The 19,225-nt window shown below is 47.4% G+C and overlaps 1 protein-coding gene across 2 annotated transcripts in view; it reads right to left on the minus strand.

The window, feature by feature from the left end:
• The window catches only part of LOC132830635 (zinc transporter ZIP9-like), a 77,703-nt gene that overhangs the window by 18,461 nt on the left and 40,017 nt on the right, over nt 1-19,225 (minus strand). For both annotated transcript variants that reach the window (XM_060848486.1, XM_060848485.1), the window contains exons 2-3: nt 11,440-11,548; nt 9,730-9,909 (exon numbers count right to left, since the gene is read on the minus strand). In XM_060848486.1, coding sequence (XP_060704469.1) covers nt 9,730-9,909; nt 11,440-11,548 — 289 coding nt within the window. The remainder of the gene's footprint in view (nt 1-9,729; nt 9,910-11,439; nt 11,549-19,225) is intronic.

Consider the following 19,225-nt stretch of genomic DNA (forward strand, 5'->3'; position numbering starts at 1 on the left):
GCAAGGAAGTTAGAATGTATTATGCATTCTGGAGTACAGGGGAGCATGTTACAATGTATTGTATAGATATACCTAGCACAAGGAAGGAAGTTGCAATGAATTATACATGTGTACTGGAGTACAGATGAGGATATTACTATGTGTTATACAGATGTACTGGAGTACAGGTGAGGATGTTACTATGGGTTATACAGGCGTACTGGAGTACAGGTGAGTATGTTACACTGTATTATACAGGTGTACTGAAGTACATGTGAGGATGTTACACTATTATACAGGTGTACTGGAGTCAGGTGAGGCTGTTACTATGCGTTATACAGGTGTACTGGAGTACAGGTGAGGATGTTACACTATTATACAGGTGTACCGAAGTACAGGTGAGAATGTTACACTAATATACAGGTGTACTGGAGTACAGGTGAGGATGTTACTATGTATTACATTGGTGTACTGAAGTACTGGCAAGGGTATGATTTAGACATGTTACTGTACCATGTGCCATGCTCTATATGCCCTGCCTCTCAGACACTCAGAAATCCCTGGTCACTTTGAACAAGCCTATCCAATCTGCTCTAACCAGGCTGGGAATATGGAGGCAGTGCCACGTCTCACAAAGTTGTCAAAGCTACAGTTTTTAGGACAAGGTCATGAACTCCTTTCAGAGTGGGAAGGATTGTAACTGATGCCCACTGACAGAACAAAGGAGTTTCTGTTGACGGGCAGGAGCATGTTTGTCTCACATTTCCTGGGTCAAGTTCCAGGAAGCAGCCAAGCACAAACATTGCATTGTAAACCCAGTGTGAGCTAACTCACAATGATCTGGCTTCAATAAGCAGCTTGTTAGACAAGGAGGAGCAAGGAACACAAAAGCTCAGGACTTATCCAGTGCAGGAACAAACATCATGGCAGGCACTTGTGAGGTTTCAGTTTTTCACCCATGTATCCGTACATTGTCAAAGCCTATGACTGGCAATTACAGCATTGGAACAGGCCATTCAGTCCCACCAATTCATGCTGGTATCTAGCCTCCAATCTAACCCCGGATAGTTACCTTTCATTTCTTCTTTGAGGTGGAGTGGGCTGCTTGGTTGCCACCTCGTGTTTGAGGCTGACCTTCTGCAGTCTCCAGCAGAGTATCAAGCTGGTTGAAGAACTCAACATTCAAACTGTGCCAAAGATCTCTGCTCCCATACTCATTGAAAGGGAGAGGATGTTGTATCAACACAGAACTGCTCCAGTTGAACCAACTCAAATCTACCAAACAGTGTGATTTTTGCCACATGAAGAAACAGCGCTGACCACCACTGGTGCAGGCACAATGGGGCGAATGGCCTCTCTGCACTGGGAACAATTTGTTTTTGTATTCAGTCATGGGGTGTGGGTGTCACTGGCCACACTAGCATTTACTGCCTGCCTCTAATTGTCACATTGCTTTGGGTCTGGAGTCACAGGTAGGCCGAACCAATGAGGTGGTGAACATCAGATGGTTTTTTTTCCTGACAATTAGTCAAACATTCATGGTCATCAAAGACTATTCATTCCAGATTCATTTTGTCATCTGCCATGGTGGGATTCAAACCGGGTCCCCAGAACATTACCTGGAGAATACCACTGGAGCGTCACCTCTCCTGAATTCTGATGGCACAACACCTCATCTTCAACTGAGATACTGGCAGTCCTCAAGGGTCAACATTGAGGTTAACACTTTCAGAGTGTTGGGAGCTCCTCCCTTTGCCTTCGTTACCCAACCCCACATACCCAGATCCTGTTCTAGATCAGCTGCACCAACACAGCCAACCCATTTTCAATTACCCAGTTTCTATTATCACCTATTCAGCATTCTCTTTTTATTTATTCACTCGTGAGATGTGGGGTGTCGCTGGCTGGGCCAGCATTTACCACCCGTTCCCACCTGCCCCTTGAGAGGGTGGGGGTGAACTTCCTTCTTGAACCACTGCAGTCCATGTGCTGTAGGTTGACCCACAATGTCACTAGGGAGGGAATTCCAGGACTTTGACCCAACGAGAGTGAAGGAGCGATGATGTATTTCTAAGTCAAGGTGGTGAACAGATTGGAGGGGAATTTGCAGGTGGCATTCCCATATTTCTGCAGCCCTTGTCCTTTTAGATGGAAATATCGTGGATTTGGAAGGTGTTGTCTCAGGATTTTTGGTGAGTTTCTGGAATGTATCTTGTAGATAGTACACACTGCTGGTACTGAGTGTTGGTGGTGGAGGGAGCGGATGTTTGTGGATGTGGTGCCAATCAAGTGGGCTGCTTTGTCCCGGATGGTGCCAAGTTTCTTGAGTGTTGTTGGAGCTGCCCCCATCCAGGCAAGTGGGGAGTATTCCATCCTGACATGTGCCTTGTAGGTTGTGGACAGACTTTGGGAGACAGGAAGTGAGTTACTCGCCGTAGCATTCCTAGCCTCTGACCCACTCTTGTAACCACTGTGTGTATGTGTTGAAAGTTAGGACTGCAGATGCTGGAGACTACAGTCAATAGTGTGGAGCAGGAAAAGCACAGCAGGTCAGGCAGCATCTGAGGAACAGGAGAATCGATGTTTAGGCAAAAGCCCTTCATCAGGAATCTGTGCTGATATGATGAGTCCAGTCAATTTCTGGTCAATGGTCACCCCCAGGTTGTTGATAGTGAGGGATTCAGTGGTGGTGACATAACTGAATGTCAAGGGGTGATAGTTATAATTTCTTTTATTGGAGATGGTCATAGTCTGGCATTTGTGTAGTGTGAATGTAACTTGCCACTTGTCCAGATCTTGTTACATTTGAACATGGACTGCTTCAGTATCTGAGGAGTCACGAATGGTGCTGATTATTGTGTAATCATCAGCGTACATCCCGACTTCTGACCTTCTGATGGAGGGTAGGTCGTTGATGAAGCAGCTGAAGATGGTTGGTCCTAGGACACCACCCTGAGGAACTCCTGCAGAGATGTCACGGAGCTGAGATGACTGACCTCCAGCACCAACAACCATCTTCCTCTGTGCCAGGTATGACTCCAACCAGTGAACAGTTTGCCCCATGATGCCCACTGATTCTGTTTTTGCCAGGGCTTCTTGCTGGCACGCTCGGTCAAATGCCGCCTTGATACCAAGGCCTGTCCCTCTCACCTCCCCTCTGGAATTCAGCTCTTTTGTCCATGTCTGAACCAAGGCTGTAATGAGGTCAGGAGCTGAGTGGCCCTGGCAGAATCCCAAACTGGGCGTCACTGAGCAGGTTATTGCTGAGCTGGTGCTGCGTGGTAGCACTGTCAATGACACCTTCCAAAGTTTTACTGATGATTAAGGGCTTATGCTCGAAACGTTGAATTCTCTATTCCTGAGATGCTGCCTAACCTGCTGTGCTTTGACCAGCAACACATTTGCAGTTGAGAGTAAATGGGGCAAGAATTGGCTGAGGTGGATTTGTCCTGCTTTTTGTGTACAGGCTACACCTGGGCAATATTCCACATTGTTGGGTAGATGCCAATGTTATAATTGTACTGGAACAGCCTGGCTAAGGGAACAGCAAGTTCTGGAGCACACGTCTTCAGTACTATTACTGGAATATTGTCAGGGCCCATTGCCTTTACAGTATCGAGTGGCTCCAGCTGTTTCTTGATATCACGTGGAGTGAATAGAATTGGGTGGAGACTGGTATCTGTGATGCTGGGGACCACTGGAGGAACCCAAAATGGATGATCCACTCAGCACTTCTGGCTGAAGATTATTGAGAAAGCTTCAGCCTTATCTCTCACACCAATATGCAGGACTCTTCTATCATTGCAGTGAGTCCACCACCTTCATGACTGAATGTGGCAGGATTGCAGAGCTTCGATCTGATCCATTTGTTGTGGGATCACTTAGCTCTGTCTATCACTTGCTGCGTATGCTGTTCAAGGAATCCTGTTCACACCTCACCTTCAGGTATATCTGGTGCTGTTTCTGGTGTGCCCTCCTGCACTCTCCATTGAACCTAGGTTGATCCTCGGCTGATGGTCATGGTTGAGTGGGGGGGTATGGTAGGCCATGAGGGTGCAGGTTGTGATGGAGTACAGTTCTGTTGCTGTTGATGGCCCATAGCGCCTCATGGATGGCCAGTCTTGGTTTGCTAGGTCTGTCCGAAGTCTGTCCCATTTAGCATGGTGTAATGCCACACAACACGATGGAGGGTACTCTCAATGTGGAGGAGGGATTTCATTTCAACAAGGATTGTGCGGTGGGTCACTTTTACTAATATTGTCATGGACAGAAGAATCTGTACTGGCAGATTGGTAAGGATGAGATCAAGTATGTTTGTCAACATACCCCCTTGTTCCTGGCCAACATCTCTGCCTCAGACTTGCTGCAGGGCTCCAGCTAGGTTAACACAACCTGGAAGAGCAGCACCTCATTTTCCACTTGGGGACCTTGTAGCCTCTGGACTGAATATTGAGTTCAATAATTTTAGGGTTTGAGTTCTCCCATGTCCTTCGCCCAACCTCCACATATGGGACCTTATTATCACATGGTCTGCTATTACACATTGTTCGTCATTATTAACAGCTATTCAGCCTCCTACCCTGATCGTTATCCCCTTCTTTCTCTGTCCAACTGTTTACACGTCTCCACCTCCTGATGCTGCCTGGCTTGCTGTGTTCTTCCAGCCTCCTGCTTATCTACTTTCTCTCTCTTTGGTCTCTATCCTCACCTATCATTTACTCTTTACCCCCTCTCCCATCCTATCTTCTGCAAGTAAACTCATATTTTCCCAGCTCTTACCAGTTCTGAGCAAGGGTCACGCAACCCGAAACACTAACCCTCTCCACAGAAGCTGCCAGACTTGCTGACGTTTTCAGGAAATTTATGCTTTTGTTTCCAATTTACAGCATCTTTCAGTTTTGTGGCTCAGTGGTTAGCACTGCTGCCTCACAGCACCAGGGTACCAGGTTCGATTCCAGCCTCGGGCAACTGTCTGTGTGGAGTTTGCACATTCTCCCTGTGTCTGCGTGGGTTTCCTCCGGGTGCTCTGGTTTCCTCCCACAGTCCAAAAGATGTGCAGGTCAGGTGAATTGGCTATGCTAAATTACCCATAGTGTTAGGTGCATTGGTCAGAGGGAGGTGGGTCTGGGTGGGTTACTCTTCAGAGGGTCGGTGTGGACTGGTTGGGCCGAAGGGCCTGTTGCCGCACTGTAGGGAATCTAATCTGATCTAAATAGTTACTTATGTTTTTCCATCTTGTTGGTTCCCTCATTACCTGCCGCAGACCCAGTCTAGCAGTTATGTCCTTTAAAACGTGACCAGCTCCATCAGTAATGATGCTGTCGAGCCAGTCTTGGTGGTGCACATTGAAAAGCCCCATTCAGAGGACATTTTATGCCCTTGTCATCGTCCAGGCTTCCTTCAAGTGTTGTTCAACATGGAGGAGTGTCGATTCATCGGCCGAGGGAGGACGGGACGTGGTAATCAGGAGGTTTCCTTGCTCATGTTTAACCTGAAGCCAGGAGACTTCATGGGGTCCAGAGTCAATGTTGGGGACTCCCTCCCGACTGTATAACACTGCGCCATCACCTCTGCTGGGTCTGTCCTGCTGCTGGGTCACGACATATTCAGGAATGGTGATGGTGGTGTCTGGGACATTGTTTGTAAGGAAAAATACCCTGAGTACAACTATGTCAGGCTGTTACTAGAGTATAGAGGAACCTTGGTTATCCAAAGGACACGGGCAGGGAATGTTCCACTCGGTTACAAATGCCGAATTACACAGTTTAACCGAGCATCAGGACCGTGTGATCTAGTTTGTACAATCCAAAATTCAATCTGGTTAATTAAATGCCGGATAATCGAGGTTCCTCTATAGTCTGTCACACAGCTCGCCCAATTTTGACACCAGCCCCCAGGTGTTAGTGAGGAGTACTTTGCAGGGTTAACAGAGCATTTCCTGCTGTTGTCTTTCCTGATGCCAACGTCGATGCCAACGTCGATGCCAAGTGATCCTCTGGTTTCTTTTCTTTGTGGATCCTTCACAGTGATCGATCCAATCAAGTGGCTTCCTTGGTGATTTCAGAGGGCAGTTGAGGGTCAACCACATTGCTTTAGGTCTGGAGTCACATATAGGAGAAAGTGAGGACTGCAGATGCTGGAGATCAGAGCTGAAAAGGTGTTGCTGGAAAAGCACAGGCGGTCAGGCAGCAGGAGACTCGACATTTTGGGCATGAGCCCGAAGAAGGGCTTCCTGAAGAAGGGTTCGTGCCCGAAACGTCAATTCTCCTGCTCCTTGGATGCAGCCTGACCTGCTGCACTTTTCCAGCGACACATTTTCAGCTGGAGTCACGTATAGGCCAGACCAAATGAAGATAAGACCATAAAACAGAAGAGCAAAAATTGGGCCATTCAGCCCATCGAGTCTGCCCCACCATTCAATCATGGCTAATAAGTTTCTCAACCACCACTCTTCTGCTTTCTCCCTGTAACCCTTGGTCCCCTTGATACTCAAGAACCTATCTATCTCAGTCTTAAATATACTCAATGACCTGACCTCCACAGCCTTCTGTGGCAATGAATTCCACAGATTCCCCACTCTCTGGCTGAAGAAGTCTCTCCTTATTTCCGTTCTAAAAGGTCTTCCTTTTACTCTAAGGCTGTGGCCTTGGGTTCTACTCTCTCCTACCAATGGGAACATCTTCCCAACACCCACTCTATCCAGTCCATTCAGAATTCTGTATGTTTCAATTAGATCCCCCCTCATCCTTCTAAACTCCATCGAGTATAAACCCAGAGTCCTCAAGCTTTTCATTCCTGGGACCATTCTAATGAACCTCTTCTGATCACAGTCCAAGGCCAGTAAATCCTTCCTGAGATTTGGGGCCCAAAACTGTGCACAATATTCCACATGTGGTCTGACCAGAGCCTTGTAGAGTCTCAGAAATACATCCCTGCTTTTATATTTGTGGTAGATTCCCTTCCCTGAAGGATATCCCTGAATCAGATGGGTTTTCTTGACAATTGACAATTAATATTTCATGGTTATCAGTAGAAGCTTTATTCCAGATTTGTTTTATTGAATTTTAAATTTCACCATCTCTCCTGGCGGGATTCAAACTGCGTCCCCAGAACATTAGCTGAGTTTCAGAGTTAATATTCTAGTGACAATACCATTAGGGTCATCACTTCCCCAGGCTTTTCCTGATGAAGGGCTTCTGCCTGAGACATCGATTCTCCTGCCCCTCAGATGCTGCCTGACCTGCTGTGCTTCCCCAGCAGCCCCCTCTCAACTGAGGGCTCTTCCCCAGATGAGTATCAGCAATCCCTTTGTCTGCTCCCCCTCTCTTCTCTCTCTCTCTCTCTCTCTCTCTCTGTCACTGTTTCTCTCTCCCTCCTGTAACACAATCTCATCTATCTGTCTCCTCCCCCAGGCACCAAATTCCCAACCACAGTCCTATCATCATCCTATATATCACCTTTTCCCAGCTGCTAGCTGTTCTGAAGAAGGGTTACTGGATTCCAAAGTTAACTCTGTTTTATCTCTCCACAGCCAGACCCACTGTGTTTTTGTTCCCAATCTATTCAACATCTCCTCATACGACAGTTCCTCCAAACCTGGCCTCAGCCCAGTGGACCTTCTCTGTAATAATCTCCAATAGCAATATATGTTTCCTTTGATAAGGAGCCCAGAACTGTTCCCAGTATTCCTGGTGTAGTCTGACTCATGCCTTGTACCTTTTCAGGAAGATGTCCCTGTTTTTAAATTCCACTCCCTTTGAAATAAAGGCCAACATTTCACTTGCCAGAGCACGGTGAGGACAGCAGACTGTCCTTCTCAAAAGGGCAGATGATTTTTTTTATGACAATCAACATTGGAGGAGATGGCAGCCTTGGAGGATGCTTCAGCTGGAACTCACCGCCCCACTCTGCCCATTCTCCTTCCTTTCTTTCCCCCCTTCTTTCCCGTATGTATGCTTTCTTTTTCTTCTCACCTGGCATTTGAACGACCCCTGGTCTCTGGTGACCCCTGGTCCCTGATGATCCCTGGTCCCCGACGACTCCTGGTCTCTGATCACCCCTGGTCTCTGAAGACTCCCAACCTCAGAGTAGACACAGCGAGGGACCCTCCCAGCTTGGCACAGCAGCCTCCTGTTTTGACATGGTAATCTCCCAGTGTGGCGTGGTGCCTTCCTGGTTTGACATAGTGATCTCCCAGTGTGGCATGGTGCCCTCCTGGTTTGACATAGTGATCTCCCAGTGTGGCATGGTGCCCTCCTGTTTTGACATAGTGATCTCCCAGTGTGGCGTGGTGTCCCCTGGTTTGACATAGTGATTTCCCAGTGTGGCGTGGTGCCCCCCTGGTTTGACATAGTGATCTCCCAGTGTGGCGTGGTGCCCTCCTGGTTTGACATAGTGATTTCCCAGTGTGGCATGGTGCCCTCCTGGTTTGACATAGTGATCTCCCAGTGTGGCGTGGTGCCCTCCTGGTTTGACATAGTGATTTCCCAGTGTGGCATGGTGCCCTCCTGGTTTGACATAGTGATCTCCCAGTGTGGCGTGGTGTCCCCTGGTTTGACATAGTGATTTCCCAGTGTGGTGTGGTGCCCTCCTGGTTTGACATAGTGATTTCCCAGTGTGGCATGGTGCCCTCCTGGTTTGACGTAGTGACCTCCCAGTGTGGCGTGGTGCCCCCTGGTTTGACATAGTGACCTCCCAGTGTGGCGTGGTGTCCTCCCAGCCGGGCGTTCTCTCATCCTGGCATGGTCTCAGCATGGTCCCCTGGTTTTGAGGTGATTCCAGTGCGATCTCCCAGCCTCCTGATCCTTCCGGTGAAGCTCAGAGTGATCAGGAGCCTGGGCCCAGTGTGGACTGGAACCTTGGTGCCAGCGTGGTACGAGCTGGAAGAATTGTGGTTATGAACCTTTATTTCTGCAATGCTGGACATTTTATTTCTCGATCTTCTAGATTCTTGTATCTGAAGAAGCTGTACCGAGGTATGGATACTGTAAATGGTGACCTATAAACTTTTCACTGTACTCATTTGAGTACATGTAACAATACAGCTCATTCAATTTGACTTTGAATTCCAGATGTTTATAAAATTCATGTTTTAATTATCTGTCACCATGGGATTCAAACCCATGTACCCAGAATATTGGGCTGTATCTCTGGAGTATTAGTCTCGTGACAGTACCCTACATCATTGTTAGGATGCCCAAATCCCTCTGGTCCATAGCTTTCTTCTTATCTTTAAATAATGTTCACCATGAAAGCAGAAATGGCTGGAGAACTGCAGCATCTGAACAAAACTGAAGAAGGGTCACTGGATTTGAAATGTTAGCCCTGTTCTTCCCTCCATTAATACGTTTCTCCAGCAATTTCTGTTTTTGTTTCGTATTCCAGTTTTTGGTTTTTTTTTGTGAAATAATATTCAGCTCCACTACTTTTCCTGCTCATAACTTCCTATTTCCCCACATTATATTCCATCTGCAAAGTTTCTGCCCACTCACCCAACCTGTCCATATCCCTCTGCAGACTCTGTGAGGGACCCTAACCACTTGCCTTCCCAATGGTTTTGGTGATAGTACATACATGACCATGTTGTAAATAATTGTGGTCCCAACACTGATCCCTATGGCACTCCAAGGTGCTATATAAATACAAATCTTTATTTCTTCTCTCTCTGTCTCTCTCACTAGGCCAACTGGGAGAGAAAGGAGTTTGGTTTTAACGTTATCCAAGTTTCTGTTGTAAGAGAGATGAACATACCTCCTTGCCATGTAATGCAGTTGCCAATCTGATCAATGATGAACATAAGGAGGAAGCCCATGACGAGGGAAATGCCAATCACAAAATGGGGGGGTGCAAATTCCTTTGTGCCTGCCTGCTTTCCATCAGACACCTTGTATTCCATGATAACTTGCTTCTGTGATATATTCCTCTGCTGATCTGTAATTTCAGACGACAGAGTTTATCAAAATGCATACTTTCAAAGTGCTGACATATTTCCTCTTTGTGTTGTTTTTATCTCCTCACAGAAGCACACTGCCCTGTATTCACTGCCCCCTTCTCGGTGCATCAGGCATGAAACCTTGCCCCCAGGCCTCAGTTTGAAAAGAAACATTCAGAGGAATGAATAATTAAGCGGTCACTTTGGAAGCCAATTAGAGATGGTGAGGTTTTCCCACCTGAATCAGCAGCATTAAGCTGTCTCACCGACGAAGACAATATCTCAGCAGCTTCACTGAGAGAGTCAGGTCTCCAGGCTCTGGGTTCAGGTACTCACTGATGTGATGGAATCAGTGCATGGGACTCTGCTATTTCTCACAATGAGAGGGCTGTGTGTAACACGTCTGTTTGCAGATGATAGGAATTTGGTGGGAAAGTTAGCAGAGGAATAAGGGGCAGGTTGGACAAATAGGAAAGAATATCACACAAGGAATGTAATGTGGGCCAAGTGTGGAGATATCCTCTTTTACTATAAGAACAAGAAAGCAGAATATGTTTTGAATTGGGACAGACTGGGAAGTCCTTGGACATCACGGGGCGGCACGGTGGCACAGTGGTTAGCACTGCTGCCTCACAGCGCCAGAGACCCGGGTTCAATTCCTGACTCAGGCGACTGACTGTGTGGAGTTTGCACGTTCTCCCTGTGTCTGCGTGGGTTTCCTCCGGGTGCTCCGGTTTCCTCCCACAGTCCAAAGATGTGCGGGTCAGGTGAATTGGCCAAGCTAAATTGCCCGTAGTGTTAGGTAAAGGGTAACGTAGGGGTATGGGTGGGTTTCGCTTCGGCGGGTCGGTGTGGACTTGTTGGGCCGAAGGGCCTGTTTCCACACTGTAAGTCTAATCTAAGTCTAATCTAATCTAATCACTATACAAAGTTAACACGAAGGTACACCACATAATGAAGATCTCACATGGTATGTTGCCTTTGTGTACACAAGGAAGGATGTCCCTTCCCAAAAGGGATTGTAATGGAGGGTCACTCAACTCATTCCTGGGATGAGGGATTGTTGTATGAAGGAAGTCAAGGTTGACCAGATCTATATGAGCTGGAGTTTGGAGAGCATGGGCAAGGCGATGGTGGAGATGGGGCATAGATGGGAGGGAGGAAAGTGAAGGGGAGGGGATAGGGAAAGGGAAAGGGGCAAGACAGGGGGCAGGAAGGGCAGAGGAAGAGAACAGAGAGCTCATTGAGGACCATCTGCCCACTGCCAGGTAGATTTTCTGATTGTGTCAGTTTATTGACCAACTTGTATCGATCAATCTCTTTGAACCCCTTCGAGTCTCGCTGCTCCTTCTATAGTCACCCTTGTCACGTATATGCCCACTTTCCATCATTCACCTCGGCATGGATATGATATGGAGTGGTGCATCTCAATCTATATAACTCTTAACTCTCTCGAACACAAACTTATCTATGGCCCTACACAGGTTACGTCTTTATAGGAATAATAGTGCATGTAAGTGGGCACTGACCTGTCGTGAGATCTCCCAGCAGCAGCTCGATTCCTTCAGGGATAATGATGGCCAGAGCTGTCCCACACAATAATCCTGCTCCCAGAACTGTCACAAACTTGAGCTTCTCCTATACAGATACAGAGAGGGAGAAAAACAGCAGGATAAGACATTAACTTCCAGAACTGGATACGTACATATACACCGACTGTTCTGTAATCAGGCAGACAGTCACCCAAGGATGGAATCGAGTCCAGGTCCCTGGCACTGTGAGGCAGCAGTGCCAACCACACAGACTGTCTATCGGTCCTGTAACCGCACAGACTGTCTATCGGTCCTGTAACCGCACAGACTGTCTATCGGTCCTGTAACCGCACAGACTGTCTATCTGTCCTGTAACCGCACAGACTGTCTATCTGTCCTGTAACCGCACTGACTGACTGTCCTGTAATCGCACTGACTGACTGTCCTGTAACCGCACTGACTGACTGTCCTGTAACCGCACTGACTGACTGTCCTGTAATCGCACTGACTGACTGTCCTGTAATCGCACTGACTGACTGTCCTGTAATCGCACAGAAGAACTGGCTCAAAGGTAGAAGACAGAGGGTGGTGGTGGAGGGTCGTTTTTCAGACTGGAGGCCTGTGATCAGTGGAGTGCCACAAGGGTCAGTGCTGGGTCCTCTACTTTTTATCATTTACATAAATAATTTGGATGCGAGCATCAGAGGGACAGCTAGTAAGTTTGCAGCTGACACTGAAATTGGAGGTGTAGTGGACAGCAAAGAGAGTTACTTCAGATTACAATAGGATCTGGACCAGATGGGCCAATGGGCTGAGAAGTGGCAGATGGAGTTTAATTCAGATAAATGTGAGGTGCTGCATTTTAGGAAAGCAAATCTTAACAGGACTTATACACTTAATGGTAATGTCCTAGGGAGTATTGCTGAACAAAGAGACCTTGGAGTGCAGGTTCATAGCCCCTTGAAAGTGGAGTCACAGGTAGATAGGATAGTGAAAGCATTTGGTATGCTTTCCTTTATTGGTCAGAGTATTGAGTACAGGAGTTGGGAGGTCATGTTGCAGCTGTACAGGACATTGGTTAGGCCACTGTTGGAATATTGCGTGCAATTCTGGTTTCCTTCCTATCGGAAAGATGTTGTGAAACTTGAAATGGTTCAGAAAAGATTTACAAGGATGTTGCCAGGGTTGGAGGATTTGAGCCACAGGGAGAGGCTGAACAGGCTGGGGCTGTTTTCCCTGGAGCATCGGAGGCTGAGGGGTGACCTTATAGAGGTTCACAAAATTATGAGGGGCATGGATAGGGTAAATAGGCAAAGTCTTTTCCCTGGGGTTGGGGAGTCCAGAACTAGAGGGCATAGGTTTAGGGTGAGAGGGGAAAGCTATAAAAGAGACCTAAGGGGCAGCTTTTTCACACAGAGGGTGGTACGTGTATGGAATGAGCTGCCAGAGGATGTGGTGGAGGCTGGTACAATTGCAACATTTAAGAGGCATTTGGATGGGTATATGAATAGGAAGGGTTAAGAGGGATATGGGCCGGGTGCTGGCAGGTGGGACTAGATTGGGTTGGGATATCTGGTCAGCATGGATGTGTTGGACTGAAGGGTCTGTTTCTGTGCTGTACACCTCTATGACTGTCTGACTATGACTGACTGTCCTGTACTCACACAGACTGACTGTCCTGTACTCACGCGGCGAGATATTGAACAATTCTTCCGCCGCCTTCGCCTCCGTGCCTACTTTCACAACCAAGACTCCCGCCCACCCTCTGACGACCCCTTCTCCCGCCTCCAACACACCCCATCCACCTGGACACCCCGTGCAGGCCTCCTATCCGCCCTCGACCTCTTTATAGCCAACTGCCGCCGTGACATCAACCGACTCAACCTGTCCACCCCTCTCACCCACTCCAACCTCTCACCCTCAGAACGTGCAGCCCTCCACTCCCTCCGCTCCAATCCCAACCTCACCATCAAACCCGCAGACAAGGGAGGCGCGGTGGTAGTTTGGCGCACTGACCTGTACACCGCTGAAGCCAAACGCCAGCTCGCGGACGCCTCCTCTTATCGCCCCCTTGACCACGACCCCACCTCCCACCACCAAACCATCATCTCCCAGACCATCCAGGACCTCATCACCTCAGGGGATCTCCCATCCACCGCCTCCAACCTCATAGTCCCACAACCCCGCACCGCCCGTTTCTACCTCCTGCCCAAAATCCACAAACCTGCCTGCCCCGGCCGACCCATTGTCTCAGCCTGCTCCTGCCCCACCGAACTCATCTCCCAATACCTCGACACGGTCCTGTCCCCTTTAGTCCAAGAACTCCCCACCTACGTTCGGGACACCACCCACGCCCTCCACCTCCTCCAGGATTTTCGCTTCCCCGGTCCCCAACGCCTTATTTTCACTATGGACATCCAGTCCCTGTACACCTCCATCCCCCATCACGAAGGACTCAAAGCCCTCCGCTTCTTCCTTTCCCGCCGTACCAACCAGTACCCTTCCACTGACACCCTCCTTCGACTGACTGAACTGGTCCTCACCCTGAATAACTTCTCTTTTCAATCCTCCCACTTCCTCCAAACTAAAGGAGTTGCCATGGGCACCCGCATGGGCCCCAGCTATGCCTGCCTCTTCGTAGGATATGTGGAACAGTCCATCTTCCGCAACTACACTGGCACCACCCCCCACCTTTTCCTCCGCTACATCGATGACTGTATCGGCGCTGCCTCGTGCTCCCACGAGGAGGTTGAACAGTTCATCAACTTTACTAACACCTTCCATCCCGACCTGAAATTCACCTGGACTGTCTCAGACTCCTCCCTCCCCTTCCTAGACCTTTCCATTTCTATCTCGGGCGACCGACTCAACACAGACATCTATTATAAACCGACTGACTCCCACAGCTACCTGGACTACACCTCCTCCCACCCTGCCCCCTGTAAAAACGCCATCCCATATTCCCAATTCCTTCGTCTCCGCCGCATCTGCTCCCAGGAGGACCAATTCCAACACCGCACAGCCCAGATGGCCTCCTTCTTCAAGGACCGCAGATTCCCCCCAGACGTGATCGACGATGCCCTCCACCGCATCTCCTCCACTTCCCGCTCCTCCGCCCTTGAGCCCCGCTCCTCCAACCGCCACCAAGACAGAACCCCACTGGTTCTCACCTACCACCCCACCAACCTGCGCATACAACGTATTATCCGCCGCCATTTCCGCCACCTCCAAACGGACCCCACCACCAAGGATATATTTCCCTCCCCTCCCCTATCAGCGTTCCGCAAGGACCACTCCCTTCGTGACTCCCTTGTCAGATCCACACCCCCCACCAACCCAACCTCCACCCCCGGCACCTTCCCCTGCAACCGCAGGAAATGTAAAACTTGCGCCCACACCTCCACACTCACTTCCCTCCAAGGCCCCAAGGGATCCTTCCATATCCGCCACAAGTTCACCTGTACCTCCACACACATCATCTATTGCATCCGCTGCACCCGATGTGGCCTCCTCTATATTGGTGAGACAGGCCGCTTACTTGCGGAACGCTTCAGAGAACACCTCTGGGCCGCCCGAACCAACCAACCCAATCACCCCGTGGCTCAACACTTTAACTCCCCCTCCCACTCCACCGAGGACATGCAGGTCCTTGGACTCCTCCACCGGCAGAACACAACTACACGACGGCTGGAGGAGGAGCGCCTCATCTTCCGCCTGGGAACCCTCCAACCACAAGGTATGAATTCAGATTTCTCCAGCTTCCTCATTTCCCCTCCCCCCACCTTGTCTCAGTCGGTTCCCTCAACTCAGCACCGCCCTCCTAACCTGCAATCCTCTTCCTGACCTCTCCGCCCCCACCCCACTCCGGCCTATCACCCTCACCTTGACCTCCTTCCACCTATCCCACCTCCATCGCCCCTCCCCCTAGTCCCTCCTCCCTACCTTTTATCTCAGCCTGCTTGGCTCTCTCTCTCTTATTCCTGATGAAGGGCTTATGCTCGAAACGTCGAATTCTCTATTCCTGAGATGCTGCCTAACCTGCTGTGCTTTGACCAGCAACACATTTGCAGCTGTGATCTCCAGCATCTGCAGACCTCATTTTTTACTGTCCTGTACTCACACAGACTGTCCTGTAATCACACTGACTGTCAGTCCTGTAATCACACAGATTCGCTACTGTGTAATAATATGGGACCTTTCCACAGTCATGGTATTTTGGAAGGTGAGGATCAGTATCTGCTCTGGTTGCAGCCATGTACTGAAAGCTCATAGGAAGCCCATAGGGATGTGTCCGCCTTTAGTGTTTGTAGGCTTCCCAGTGCCTGTCCTAGGATTTGCTTTAATTCCTGGATGTTTTCTTATGTCTTAAACAGTGCATCACACACGATACCCTTTCAGTGCTTCTGCCATTTCCTTATCTTACATTATCAATTCCCCAAACTCTATGGTGACCAACCCTCCCTCCAGTTATACCCTGTTCCTTTACAATTATTTACAGAAAGTTTTCCTATCTCTTTAGATTTTCCATTTGGCTTTCGTTCATTCTCTTTGATTTAGTTTTGTCATTCTTTGCTGGTTTCTAAAATTTATCCCATTTTCTAACCCATCAGTAAACTTTTCTGGAGTGAATTTTTAAAATTCAATTTGATACCCTCTTTAATTTCCTCAGTCAGCCACTGGTGGTACATCTTTCTCATAGATTCTTTCTTCCTCAATAGAATATTTTTTTGAAATGAAATGAAGTGAAATATCTCATTGGTCCATAGACAACAGCAGGGAGAGGCCATTCAGCCCTTTGAGCCTGCCCTGTCACTCAGTACGATCAGGGCTGATCATCGAAATCATTTCCCACTTTTCCCTCAGATCCTTTGATTTCTTTAGTCTCAAGTGCTCTTTTCCTACTCCCTGAAATCATACAACGTTTTGGTCTCAACTGCTTTCAGTGGAAGCAAAATCATTTCCCTTGAATGGGTGAGTCCAAAACTAGAGGGCATAGATTTTGGGTGATTAAGAGGGACCTAAGGGACAACTTTTTCACACCGAGGGTGGTACGTGCATGGAATGTGCTGCCAGAGGAAGCTGGGACAATTAAAGCATTTAAAAGGCATCTGGATGGGTATATGGATAGGAAGGGTTTAGAGGGATCTGGGCTAAGTGCTGGCAAATAGGACTAAATTAATTTAGGATATCTGGTTGGCATGGACGAGTTGGGTTGGAGGGTCTGTGTCCGTGCTGTACTGGTCTCTGACTCGAAATACGTGCCAGAGACACAGCCACGCGGACAGGACAGACCAAGCTGGCTTCCTTGAAGATCGGGACGGACTCTTCCCAGTCACTGTACTTAGACTCAACTGGTTGGTTTCAAATTGAATTTCTGCAATACACCAACTGCATCCCTCCCACTTCCACCCCCTCCCCGACCCTGTATAACTACAGAACTATCAGTTACACCAATGGGATCATTGGCATATCGTTCACAACTGCATTCATATTCTGAGAATAATTCGTGAGACTCACAACACCATTTCCCTGGAAGGGAATAATCAGTAATATATCATTAACTAGAAAACAATGGAAATTCAGCTGCTTGAAGTTCAGATTAGGTACATCTGGTGTATGATTTCATTTTTCTGAATACACAGTGACTTTATATGGTCACAATGACAAAAACACTAACTGACCCTTACCCTGCTGAATACAGAGTGACTATGTACAGTTACACAGTGAGTAACCCTTACCCTGCTGAGTATACAGTGACTGTGTACAGTTACACAGTGAGTGACCATTACCCTGCTAAATATACAGTGACTGTGTACAGTTACACAGTGAGTGATCCTTAGCCTGCTGAATATACAGTGACTATGTATAGTTAGAAATCACACAGCATATAGCAAAAGATAAATTCTGTGCCTTATGATCCTGCCTCACTAGTTACCTGAAGAATGGGGACTAGTGCTCCGAAAGCTAGTGCTTCCAAATAAACTTGTTGAACTATGACCTGGTGTTGTGTGATTTTTCACTTTGTCCACCCTAGTCCAACTCCGGCATCTCCAAATCATGTGTAAGGTTCCAGAATGAGTTACACTTACCCTTGTGAGATATAGGTTATCTTTATTAACTCACTCACCAGCTCTCCATATTCATTAATACCGGATTCCTGTTCACTTCATTCCTCACCCCTTACTAACCCATTCTTTATTATTACACAGTTTCATTCATTCATAAAAGCATGGTTCTGTAATATATTTTACTATTCAAATTCAAAACAGTCCTTTCTAATCAAAACCACCCATTCAAACCCATTCCTGCATTTTCACACCTGATTAGTCCTTGCTACCAGCAGTGTTTCCCTTGGAGTAAGTGTAGCACACACAACAATACCACCCCCATCCAGTCTACACAAAACATTATAATATTAATCACCCTCACCAACCATCTCCTGGACCTGAATAGATTCCCCCAATTAGTATATACCTCTTAAATACTTTTTAATTGACCCATTACTCCTTTAAGAAACTAACCAACAAAACAGCACTTCCACTAAATTACATGAATGAGTTAAACTAACAATAGTAACCAAATAGGAAACAAACCTCCGAACCCAGCTGCAGTGATCACATTAATAACCAACACTCTTTTATTAAGTACAGGTTCAATTTCTAACCCATTTAGAACATATACACCTTGTGATTTTACGAGCATTTACTAAGTTAAAAGACAAAAGGACTAACACCTCCTAATTATGGAAGCAGACCAGACAGTCTCTTAATCCCATCAGAGGTCGTTGCCAACATTAACACATGTTTTAACCCATCTCCTGTCTTGCACCAAAGCACCTCAAACCTTTGAGTATGACAGACAAAACAATGTAACACCAGAGTAATAGAATTTCAATATATGTAAGAACTGTATAAAAGGGCTGGTGTAACAACTGTATTTCAGAATTTTATTGCTGCCTCAAACTTGTGTTGTGAATGCTGAACAAAAAGAGACTATTTTCACCACTAATCAAATTTGGTCATTACTGGAACACGATCCCTCAGCTGGCTGAATATACAGTGACTATGTACAGTTAAACAGTAAGTGACCCTTACCCTGCTGAATATACAGTGACTATGTACAGTTATACAGTGAGTGACCCTTACCCTGCTGAATATACAGTGACTGTGTACAGTTATACAGTGAGTGACCCTTACCCTGCTGAATATACAGTGACTGTGTACAGTTACACAGTGAGTGACCCTTACCCTGCTGAATATACAGTGACTATGTACAGTTACACAGTGAGTAACCCTTACCCTGCTGAATATACAGTGACTATGTACAGTTACACAGTGAGTAACCCTTACCCTGCTGAATATACAGTGACTATGTACAGTTACACAGTGAGTAACCCTTACCCTGCTGAATATACAGTGACTATGTACAGTTACACAGTGAGTGACCCTTACCCTGCTGAATATACAGTGACTATGTACAGTTATACAGTGAGTAACCCTTACCCTGCTGAATATACAGTGACTATGTACAGTTACACAGTGAGTGACCCTTACCCTGCTGAATATACAGTGACTATGTACAGTTATACAGTGAGTGACCCTTACCCTGCTGAATATACAGTGACTATGTACAGTTACACAGTGAGTAACCCTTACCCTGCTGAATATAGAGTGACTATGTACAGTTACACAGTGAGTGACCCTTACCCTGCTGAATATACAGTGACTATGTACAGTTATACAGTGAGTGACCCTTACCCTGCTGAATATACAGTGACTATGTA

This window comes from Hemiscyllium ocellatum, chromosome 3 (assembly GCF_020745735.1).
Source record: "Hemiscyllium ocellatum isolate sHemOce1 chromosome 3, sHemOce1.pat.X.cur, whole genome shotgun sequence".
NCBI classification, from domain to species: Eukaryota; Metazoa; Chordata; class Chondrichthyes; order Orectolobiformes; family Hemiscylliidae; genus Hemiscyllium; species Hemiscyllium ocellatum.